Below are 11,548 nucleotides of genomic sequence, written 5' to 3'. Positions count from 1 at the left end.
CTTTAACCACCTGTTCCCTCTCCTCTAGGTGCTGAAGTATCCTGTTGCATTATGCTGGGTGTGAAGTCAGTAAATTTGTGGTACAAATTCATTCAAGAATAAGCACCATGCATGCAAGCACAACATCAGCTGAAGAATTGAAGGTAGCCTATTAAAACTAGATTTTGACCCAGGGCCATTATACACGACATAACACAATTGATAGTAATGCAGAGGACACCGCGGGCTCTTATAATTCCGTGTGTTGGTTTTGCCATACAAACCCCTACCAAAAATAATTATCAATTAATCAAATGACCACAAACTAGGCTAGTTACCACACAGCGTGGCCTTCAGGGCCCCTAAAGGGTCTGAGTGGAGCCTTAGGTCAGTTGCCCACTTTGTGTGGTTGGTAGTCCAGCCCTGGCTCAGTCCAGGGACCTCCTATGAAACTGAGGCCGGGTTTAGATGTCAGGGTGGAGGGTTTTTCCTTGGGCAGGGGTTGGTCCACTTTAGCTGTATCACAGTGGGAGAATGTAGCCTAAAGTAGCCTATATATAGCCTAAACAAGACTGTTTTGGTAGTTTGGTTTAACCCCCATTTTGTTTATAGGGCCCTCGGCATGCAAACGTCTACCTCTGTTGTTTAATAAAATAAAATAAACAAAAATAAAGAAATTTAAAGACTCGCCGGAAGTGTGTAATGAATGAGGTCATGCAGAAGGAGGAAACAGACCTCGATAGCTAGCTAAGATGGCGGAGGAGCAGCAGGAATCATCACAGGCAGAGGGGGAGGGTGAGAGAAACCTTTGCAATACAAAATATTCAACTAACAGCGCGGTCATTTCTCATCCAAATTAAGCCCACATCCACACGAGTGTCCGTCGGCGTTTCAGCCGCTGCCCTCTCCGTGGTAAACGCGGTTGACATGCAGCGATGAGGGGGGGAGACAGGCCAGAGCTTGTTGGCTAACGTTAGCTAGCTGCCATTGCTACACAAAGAGAAAACGCTTGTTTAGTTACTGACAGGGCGACAGCAAGTGACATTCCTATAGTTTTTGACTTAAGGAAACGTTGGAAGTGTGTGCTTAATATAAAAGATAGGACGCCACCTTTTTGTAGCTAAAGCAAGTGTATGTATCGTGACTAGAATTTGTTTTGTTTTCGCACAGATCGAGCTAGCCAAGTTGACTGACGATAGCTGGTGTTGTGGATTAACTTGTTTTTATGTTAAGTGCCGACTGTGGCTGAATGCTTATGTGGTTGCTTTTTGGTGACTGCATATGATGAAAACGGGAACAGAATGCTTCTTGAATGCTTTTATTTTTGTCTTCTTTCTAACGTTATTGCATTTTTAATACCTAACGATGATGGGTTTTCAATCTGTGTTAAATTTGATGGAAATCGCCAAAACGTGTTGCAGGTGCATGGATGTCACAAGATAATATAACACCTGCATGCACACGCTTTACAATGCCTGTGTATGCATGTAGCTGATACGTTATTGTTTTTGCTAGTTGTAAAGCAGGTTCATTTTTGTGTAAACTCGCACTCCTGGCTTTATTCAGCTAAAATAATTTCTTGTATTTAACAATATCGTCCTTAGTTAGTGTAGTTTTCTGCAGTTTGCATTTGTAAATGTACAGCGCGGATCTTCCAACATTGTATCACTACACCACGTTGTAACTCAAATTTTAACCTCACCAATTTTACATTCGGATTAGGGTTGCCCGATATTGACAAAATGTGATATTGAAGGTGAAATATTGCGATATCGATATTCATTCTTAGATTCTTGAACATAAGAAAACGCAAAAGTTTAAAACACATCAAAATAGATTAATAGAATATGAAAACAGGTTTTAGTGGCTTACGTGCAGTTTAGTGTCACAAATTATTTTCCAAAAACTGAGTGTCCCAAATGATGAGGGTCTTATTTGAGACAGGGTAGGGGTAGGGTAGCACAGGTGGTTTAGCAGGTTCATAATTAATTAAGGACATTGTATGGGGAATTTTGGACACTAAACTGCACGTATACCGGTTTTCGTACAACACAAGGGTTTATTTAAACACGCTTCGCAGTTCGCACTCTCTTTCTGTCCTCACGCTTCTCGTTTCTTTCGCTGTCTCTATGCGCACCTCACAAAATACTTTTCTGTACATTTTCGATAATGATATTGCACTACGTGATATTGCAAAAAACGATATTGAGTCGATATATCGTGCACCCCTAATTCTGATATTCTTCATAAACACTGGCCCTGGTCTGATGCAGATTTTTAAATCCAAATGCAAAATACAATTTCTGCCATCATGGTGGCCTTTCGCTCTCCACATGGAAAGGCGCCCCAAGCAGTTAGGGATTGGTTGCCTTTTCTCTCTATTTAATCCATGTTTACATACCTTTGTGTGGTGTGTGTGTGTGTGTGTGTGTGTGTGTGTGTGTGTGTGTGTGTGTGTGTGTGTGTGTTTCAGGCCTCTGTTTTTTTTTTTTTTTTTAATGTGTATAATACCAGAGTGACAAAAATGTTATTTCCCCTTGTGGATTAATAGTGTGTCTTTTTCTTTTGGAGAAGTTTCTCCTGAAGCCTAAGTAATCTGTCTCCCTTCTCTCACAGGAGTGAACTGCCTTGCATATGATGAGGCCATAATCGCTCAACAGGACAGAATTCAGCAGGAGGTATGAAATCCCTTTTTTTCTTTTCTTTTTCTTGAGCAACAACAGGATCAAACGGTTTCCAGATTCCAATCCAGTTTTATAGAGTTGAACATCCAGAAAAGTCGGCTGACGTGTGCATATGGCTGAACCCTTCTCACGCAGCTGTCCCATGACAGCCTTTATTTAATTAACTTTTTGTTTATCATGACCTTGTTTTATGAAAATGCAAAAAAAGAATTTGAGTACAACCTTTCAAAGTTTCCCAGTAATCAGTAACGTTGACCTCGACCTGGGGCTATGCAATTAATTGAAGCTTGAGTAATTGTGTTAAATAATCGTGATTTCAATATTGACCAAAACATATTGTCATTAGGATTTTTTTTGCAATACAAACATAATGCACGGCTAATGTTTTTAGTCTATATTGTAGCCTTTGTTCAGTGTAGAAGCACAGCCCACAGCTGGTCAGGACATAGTCCTCGATGAGTGAAGTTTCTTACAGTGCCTGTGCTAACTTTTTTTTTTTTTTTGTGGGTATCTAGATAGCCAATAGTAACCCTTTAGTGTCAGACAGACAGGACCTGGCGGTGCTGCAGAGGGAGTACGCTGAGGATGACACAGTTTATCAGCTCAAGATCAAGGTCAGTCCAACCACACTAACTGGTGTTCGGTTATTGCACCCACATCAGGGTGCATTTCCTCCACAGGCCAGGGTGGCATTTCACCTAGAGCCACAAAACCAAACTGTCTGTTGCCTACACACTCAAAATACAGCGTTTGCAGTTTGATTTTGCGTAACTTCTTTCTCGTTTTGCTGCAGGACCTACACAAAAAATACTCGTACATCCGTAAGACGCGACCAGATGGGAACTGTTTCTACAGAGCCTTCGGCTTCGCACATCTCGAGTCGCTGCTAGATGACAGCAAAGAACTGCAGAAGTGAGTGTCGCAGTGGGAGCCGTTTGTGCTGGCTGTATCAGCCTTTAGACTCACCCTTGGATCTTCGATTTTGTCTTCTCATGGCTGCAACGATTTAATAAGTTTATTTTGTATAGTTTTATACAACTCTTGTCACGTGCAGAAACAGTACATGGCTATGCAATTATGTTTAGAGTCACATAACAATTAGGCGTTTCTTCTTAGTGCTCTTTGTCAGTTTTTTTTTTCTCATTGTACTTTCAAATACAAAAAACAAACACTATGGCGGTCGTAATATGCTCAGGGTTATTGATTACGTGTTTTTTGTCTCTTCAGGTTCAAAGCAGTGGCCACTAAAAGTAAACTGGAACTGGTTAACGAGGGCTTCACTGAGTTTACCATTGAAGACTTTCACAATACTGTGAGTTTCTTGTTAGTAAAATACATAAATTGCTAACTGACCAACCTAAATGCAGATGTTTTTCCTTAGATACTGAAGTAGCATATAGTACGCAGGGTTCACAGTCCATAAAAAAAAATAGCCTCTTGAAGTTTTAATGTGCTAACAGTTTGCTTGCAGGTGTCTAGGGCTGAATGATTTTGGAAAATAATCTAATTGCGATTTCTTTTCACCAAGATTGCGATTTAATATGCTATATATATATATATATATATATATATATATATATATATATATATATATATATATATATATATATATAAAAAATATGCGGAGTGCAGACCGATTGCCTTTGCCTCGCAGCCTTTGCGATTTAGGAAATCACGTTTTAACATATCGCGTTATTATTGCAAATGCGATTAATCGCTCAGCCCTACAGGCGTTGGCAGACTGCTTCCAGAGCTGTAGCGGAGCCAAAGTAGCGCACTTTTTAATAATTAACTTTATCGGTTATGGGTGAAATAAAACGCTGATACAGATAATCTGCAAACTGACAAATATCTGCCCCGATAATTGGCCAGGTCGATAATTGGTCGATCCCTATTTTAGAAACTGGTACGGTGATAATAATGGTCCCAAATTATGTCGAATTGAATATTCTTTTGATTTGAAAAACATCACATTTTCTTGAGGAAAGACCCTTAAACCCCTCCGCCAAATATGTGCACCTAAATCTTCAACGAACCAAGGGAAAACACTGGTTTGAGAATATTTTGTTTCTTGAAGTGAACAGCGTTCCGTAGGAAATAAAAAGAAGCAAATAAAAGCTGTAAAGAGTCTCACAGTAAGTCAAGTATACCTTGCACTCCTGTTGGATTAAGTGTGTGATGCCGTTGCCTGTGATTTGCATCGTTAAGTTGCCGTGCCAACTCTCGAGTGGTCATCTGCCAAAGTACATGATGCATTTGGTCAGCTGGAGCCGACAGACGCTCTAGATTTGGCCAGTCGGACGGTCATTTGGCAAGCTGGACACGCACGTATAAATCTAATGATGTAAATAATGTCTCCCCTCCCAAGTTCATGGACCTGATCGAGCTGTGTGAGAAGCAGCCGCGCCTGCAGGAGCTCCTGAACTCCTTCAATGATCAGAACGTGTCGGACTACGTGGTGGTGTACCTGCGGCTGCTCACCTCGGGCTACCTGCAGCGAGAGTATGGCTTCTTTCAGCACTTCATAGAGGGAGGACGCTCCGTCAAGGAGTTCTGTCAGCAGGTGGGCTTTTTTTTAAATTATTTTTTAAAGATTTCAGCCTTTTAATGGAAAGAACAGCTAGATATGAAAGGGAAGAGAGAGGGGGAAGACATGCAGGAAATCGTCGAATGAATGAACAACACACAGCACAGCAACACCATCCCTTTTTTTTCATTTTGAGTCTGACCTGACCTTCTCCCTCGCACCAACTGATCACGGAGAAAAATATGTAGCCTATGCTGTAAGCATGGCCTTACACTATGAATTTTGGCCGTAGCTAGTAGTAGTTTTTTTTTTTTTTAAGCCTTCTCCAATGTTTCTTTCCTAAACCCAACCGTTTAGTTTTCCTAAGCGTGTGACGTTGGTCACCGTCGTGTTTTTGTAGTTTTTTTTTGTGATACTAAAGCCTTTTCCAATGTTCTTTTCCTAACCCAACCTTTTTTTTTTTTTTTACACGCGTGTGACGTTATTCTTGTGATAGTACGGCACGTTCTCTTATTAGACGCCACGTGGTGACGTGTGTGTATACAGCGTAGACATACACGTGGAAAGCTCAAAATGCGTACAGATAACACGCCATTTGGCTTTAGGAAAGTGGTGTGTATGTTTACGCAAAGTCATGATGCCATGTTGGATTAACGATAGCACTGATACTCGTACTGGAAGCCATGTTAATCTTGCCATACGGCCGCCGTAGGAGTTACAACACGCTCGGAATAGGAGGGGCTAGAAAGTAATATTCAGTTGGTTGTCCTATACAATTTCACCGCTAGATGGGAGAAATTCTTCACAATGTAGCTTTAAAGTGCTCATATTATGCTTGTTCCCTTTCCTTTATTGTGTTATATATCTTTTTTGTGCACGTTATAGGTTTACAAAGTGAAAAAGCCCAAAGTCCACCCCAAAGGGACTTACCATCTCCAACTTGGTCACTTTGTAACACATGTTATAATGCTCGCCTAGCTGCTAGCGTGGCACGCCCTCATACTCTGCTTCTGACTGGCTAGTAATCTTTACCTAGGTACAGCGCATGTGTGACTCCCAACAAAGATGGAACAGAAGTGAGATGTCTCACTCTGTAGCTAAAACGGAGAGCTCAACACACAGGGTGAAAAGAGGAGCTGCAGCAATGTGTAGTACCACAAAAATATGGTGTTTTTTGATAATTAAACCATGTAAACCTATTCTGATATAACTTCTAAATAAAATTATGAACCTGAAAATGAGCATTTAAAAAAAAAGTACACTGTCAGCCATTCTTGGGTGAATAAGAATAAAAAACACATAATCACAATGTTCAATATTCATTTAAGTTCTGTAGAAAGACTGATGTAATGTGCTTGTTTATTTCATTTTTTTTTTTTTTTTTTTTTTTATAAAGGAGGTAGAGCCCATGTCTAAAGAAAGTGACCACATCCACATCATCGCATTGGCCCAGGCCCTGAACGTGTCCATCCTGGTGGAGTACATGGATAGAGGAGAGGGAGGAACAGTCAATCACCACGTCTTCCCTGAAGGCGGCGACCCACGCATCTTCCTCCTCTATAGACCTGGCCATTACGACATCTTGTACAAATAACACTCCTGGCCACAGCCCGCCTCATTCTCCTCCCGCTGTACGCTACAGCACTGGGGTTAAAAAATAAATAAAAAATAACTTCAGCAGCAACGTTGATGAAGCATACATCTGTGTACGAGATCACACTTATGTATTTGAAAAAAAGTTAAAAATAAAAGATAAAATCACATGACATGCCTCCCTTACCCCTCTCGTCCCAAACTCCCAAGTTTATCCTCAGTCATCACAAAATGGTTAATAAAAAAAAATCTTTGGAAGAAATAGAAGTGACTCCAGGCATTTAGAGTTGTACAGGTTTTTTTTTCTTTTTTTTTTTTTTTGTGGTTGTAAATGTTATCTACTTGCTTTATGTTGGATTCTTTTCCTTTGTTACACTGCGTTTCATTGAGTTTTATTAAAGGGATTTACATCTTATTTCTTGTCTCATTATTTCTTCAGGTTGAATTTAGACATGTGATTAGATTACCAATTAATCACTTCTTTTTAAATTTTTTTTATTTTTTTCTGTGATCCCAAGGGGACACCATCAGTTGAAAACCCAAATGTATGCAATTTGCACTGAGACCGAGCATTTCCACATTTGAGAAGCTGAACCAGTAATTGTTACACATTTTTTGCTGTTTGAATGACAATTTATCAATGAAGATAGTATTCTGCCATTGATTATCAAGCATTTTTATAATTTAGGCATAAAAAATAAATAATATATTAATATTGTTACATTGTTATATTGATACATTTTTGTAGCTGTAGGAGCCACTACCAGGAACGACATCCGCATACATATTACAGCAAGGACGTAAAACCCAGTGTACTGAAATGACTACAGGAGAACAGCTGTTTTTTGCGTGCCCTTTGTTTACACCCGAATTTACACATGCGCAGTCGCGTCATTGCGGCACGACCTAATCAAAGATCGTCGTCTACAACAGCAGAAGATGCTGTCTCGTTGCCGTTTTCGTGGGCTGTTGGTACCAGGACATTTGGGCAGAGTGAGAGCTCCTCCGTTGGACAAGAGTGAAGAAGACAAGACGCAAGGTCGCTAAGAGAAAATGTCTCTGTTAGCAAAGTCGCTGACATTGTCAGGCAGGAGGCTAGTTGAAGCTTGTGTACGGCATCACTCTCTTACAAGTGCGTTCAAATCAAACTGTTAAATATTTTAATTGACTGGAATGTTCCTGTATGGTGTATATGTCAATGGGTGTAACACATGGCAGTGCCACTGCAGTCAGTAAGCTAGCTAGTTAGCCAACTAACGTCACAGTGGGTCAGCGACAACGTTATGTTTGACAAGTTGAATAACGTGTTTTAGGAAGTGTTCATTTTACTTAACGTCAGCAAGTTTGTGTTAAATGACAATTTAGTTACACATTCATTCAAGAGCTCTAATTTGGATACGTACCATCAATAGTTGTGCACTTAGCTAGCTAGTTGCCAGTATGTCAGCTAACGTTACACAAAGCTAAAACGAATACATACATACATCAACACATCTCTAAAACAGTTTCAACAACAAAGAACTGACATTATCATCTTCACAAATGATAGGATATCATATATTCCAGGACAGTTTTTGCTCTGTTTACCTAATAAACTGGCTTTAATTTATTTTTATCAGCATGGAATCAAAATTTTCTCAGCTTGGTAGATTTTCGTCATGCAGAATTCAGTAGTGGCTTCTAAGGACCTAAGGAAAGGTTACACAAAAGGACACTTTAAATTGACATTTTAAATAAAGTTTGGCATAAAGTTCCCCAATATATGGCCGAACCATGCAGCCACTAAGGTTAGTTTTATATCTGTGTTTTACAGCTAATGTTCACTTATTAACTTCCGCAACATAATCCCATCTGTGTTTCTGCCTAGCTGAACTGATTGAAAACATGGATAAGAAAGCAACCTGGGACCGCTTCTACGCTGAGAGCAGCAGCAAGACATCCACCTTCAAAAACTTTGAGTGGTTCTTTGGCTTCGATGCTGTCCGGGACTTCATTATGCCTCTCTTGCAGACCGAGTCCCACCCAGATGCTCTGCTCCAAGTCCTGGATATGGGCTGTGGCACTTCTGCTCTAGGGCCCTGTATTTTCAGACACTCGGCCCACCCGGTCCGGGTCACTTGTGCAGACATCTCTCCCGTAGCTGTGCGACTAATGCAGGAACACGTCCGAGCCAAAGCCATTCAGCCTCACAATCTTTGTTCTCAGCTGGAGTTTGTAGAGCTGGACTGCACACAGCTTCACAGGCACTATGGCTGTAGCAGCGTGGACCTTATAGTTGATAAGGGCACCACAGACGCCTTGTTGAGGTCTAAGGAAGGGAGAGGGAAGGCCGGTCTGGTGCTGAAGCAGTGTTTGAAGGTGCTGCGGAGCTCAGGATCTGTGCTTCAGTTCTCCGATGAGGACCCTGATGCCAGGCTGCTGTGGCTGGAGACGGAGGCCCAGGAGCCGGGGGTGATGGCAGCAGATGTTGGGGTGCAGGAGGTTGGGGAGCTAAGGGGAGTGTCTTACTACTGCTACCAAGTGACTCCTCGCCGTATTGTATAGCAACTTTCGACATCTGGACTAGGGATAGACCGATTATCGGCCCGTTTTTTGGCAGTTTGCAGATTGTCTGTATCAGCGTTTTATTTGCCGGAGAACAGATGAAGTTAATTAATTAAACCGAGCGCCCCCTCTGCTTTGGTTTCACTCACCACTGAACCTGACCTAATGTCCCGCCCACACCACTATTTGACTGTGTATTATGTTGAAAGTTTGTAATTTATTAAATAATTGCTTAAAGCATGTGTTGGATTTTGTAACATTCCAGAATCTTAATTTTGACTTTTTATTTTCACTGTATATGCACATTGGTTCCAAATATCGGTTATCTGTTTTATTAACTACTAATAATCTTTATCGAGAAAAAACAGTATTGGTCGATCCCTAATCTGGATGGTCATAATGTTAAATAAGTAAATTTTTTAACATGATAGTAAAAAAAAAATGCATATGTGTTTTACTCTCACTCAATCTGCCTCATTGTTGTCTTTTTCTGTGATCGATAGACAAGACAAATGGCGTGTGTCGAGTCTGGCTCAACGGATGTACATCGCTGGGATAAAACTCAACATCCGGCGCGTCCCCTCCCCCTCGCTATCACCGCTATGGGGGCTTTGCACCGCCCAGGGTGGTTGTGATTGGTTTAAAGAAATGCAAACAAGCCAGAGCGTTTTTGTTTTCCCCCTATCCCTGAACAGATAGCCAGACCATACTCCATTACTGTGCCAATGTGTGACTAGAGTGTACCTGTGGTGTAATACAATTATACATTTAAGACATACGGTGCTCAGCGTAAGTGAATACACCCATGCTTAAGTTGACTAAAAAGAGGAATAAAAAAATCGTCTTTTGGAAATTGATCTTAATGCCTTAATTTAAAAAAAGAGGAAAAATCCAACCTTAAAGGACACCTGTTTTCTTTGTGAATGAATAATGTATCGTAAATAAATAAAATACAGGGGGCATAAGTATACACACCCCTATGTTAAATTCCCATAGAGGCAGGCAGATTTTTATTTTTAAAGGTTATTTCATGGATCCAGGATACTATGCATCCTGATAAAGTTCCCTTGGCCTTTGGAATTCAAATAGCCCCACATCAACACATACCATACATACCAGAGATTGGCATGGTTTTATTTCAGTTAGCGTAATAGCTGGTTTGATTTGCATTGAGAGATGATCTTATGGAAAGTAGCCCATGGCAATCTCTAGGTATGGTTATTACTTGTTATCCACTGCCATCTATTGGCAGCAGACTGTCTCATCCAGCATGCCACGATGTAGGATACACATCTCTCTTCTCAGCTGTAGACCTATCTCTTTTCTTAATTTTTTTGTGCTTGAGCCATGTGCTCTATTTTTGAGTAGTGATGCCTCTAATTATTTTTTCCCCCATTGACACATTCATTTTTGAGCTCCCACAAGAGTCTTGATGCTATAGTCAATAGGTGAGTCGATGCCCTGGGCTCTCTCTCCCTTCTGTCGGAGGAAGGCCACGTTACGACAAAGCTAACAGGCTTATAAGCAGCGCTTATACAATGATAAGAAACAATGTGTCACTGTTAAACTTGTAAATGACTGAAATGGTAAGGGAAACCATCTGACTGAGCCATCATAATGTATTCTAGTGTGTTCCTGTTCAGAGGACTGGAAATGTAAACAGACAGTTGTTGCACCTGACTACTGCAGCAGAGGAAATTGCAGCAGGAATTTAACAACTGGTAGAAAAAAAAGGTGTAGAATCTGTCACACTATTTTATTGGATACACAAGGTGAGAGAGATTATATATAGAGAGAGGTAGAGGGGAACAAATGGTGAAACAATGTTTACAGTGCCTTGCGAAAGTATTCGGCCCCCTTGAACTTTTCGACCTTTTGCCACATTTCAGGCCTCAAACATAAAGATATAAAACTGTAATTTTTTGTGAAGAATCAACAACAAGTGGGACACAATCATGAAGTGGAACGAAATTTATTGGATATTTCAAACCTTTTAAACAAATAAAAAACTGAAATATTGGGCGTGCAAAATTATTCAGCCCCCTTAAGTTAATACTTTGTGCGCCACCTTTGCGCGAATACAGCTGTAAGTCGCTTGGGTATGTCTCTATCAGTTTTGCACATCGAGAGACTGACATTTTTGCCCATTCCTCCTTGCAAAACAGCTCGAGCTCAGTGAGGTTGGATGGAGAGCGTTTGTGAACAGCAGTTTTCAGTTCTT

At 40.7% G+C, this 11,548-nt stretch overlaps 2 protein-coding genes across 3 annotated transcripts; both read left to right on the top strand.

Annotated features, from left to right (window-relative positions):
- Nucleotides 1-651: 651 nt before the first annotated feature.
- On the top strand, nt 652-7,198 carry otub1b (OTU deubiquitinase, ubiquitin aldehyde binding 1b). Its single transcript, XM_039823539.1, has 7 exons — nt 652-774; nt 2,596-2,657; nt 3,179-3,277; nt 3,457-3,575; nt 3,891-3,975; nt 5,032-5,226; nt 6,587-7,198. Exons 1-7 carry the CDS (start codon nt 732-734, stop codon nt 6,782-6,784), a joined length of 801 nt encoding a protein of 266 aa, XP_039679473.1. The 5' UTR covers nt 652-731; the 3' UTR covers nt 6,785-7,198.
- Nucleotides 7,199-7,659: 461 nt separating this feature from the next.
- On the top strand, nt 7,660-9,727 carry cskmt (citrate synthase lysine methyltransferase). 2 transcript variants are annotated; one of them, XM_039821368.1, is made up of 2 exons: nt 7,660-7,822; nt 8,651-9,727. In XM_039821368.1, the coding sequence occupies exons 1-2, from the start codon at nt 7,723-7,725 to the stop codon at nt 9,325-9,327; spliced, it is 777 nt and encodes a 258-aa protein (XP_039677302.1). In that variant the 5' UTR covers nt 7,660-7,722; the 3' UTR covers nt 9,328-9,727. The 2 variants fall into 2 exon arrangements, with proteins under 2 accessions (XP_039677302.1, XP_039677303.1); XM_039821369.1 differs by having other exon boundaries at nt 7,709-7,915.
- The last annotated feature ends 1,821 nt before the right edge of the window (nt 9,728-11,548 follow it).

The sequence above is a fragment of the Perca fluviatilis genome, chromosome 14 (assembly GCF_010015445.1).
Source record: "Perca fluviatilis chromosome 14, GENO_Pfluv_1.0, whole genome shotgun sequence".
In the NCBI taxonomy this organism is placed as follows: Eukaryota; Metazoa; Chordata; class Actinopteri; order Perciformes; family Percidae; genus Perca; species Perca fluviatilis.
The sequence above is the reverse complement of the archived record's forward strand: the minus strand, read 5'-3'. Positions and strand labels throughout refer to the sequence as shown.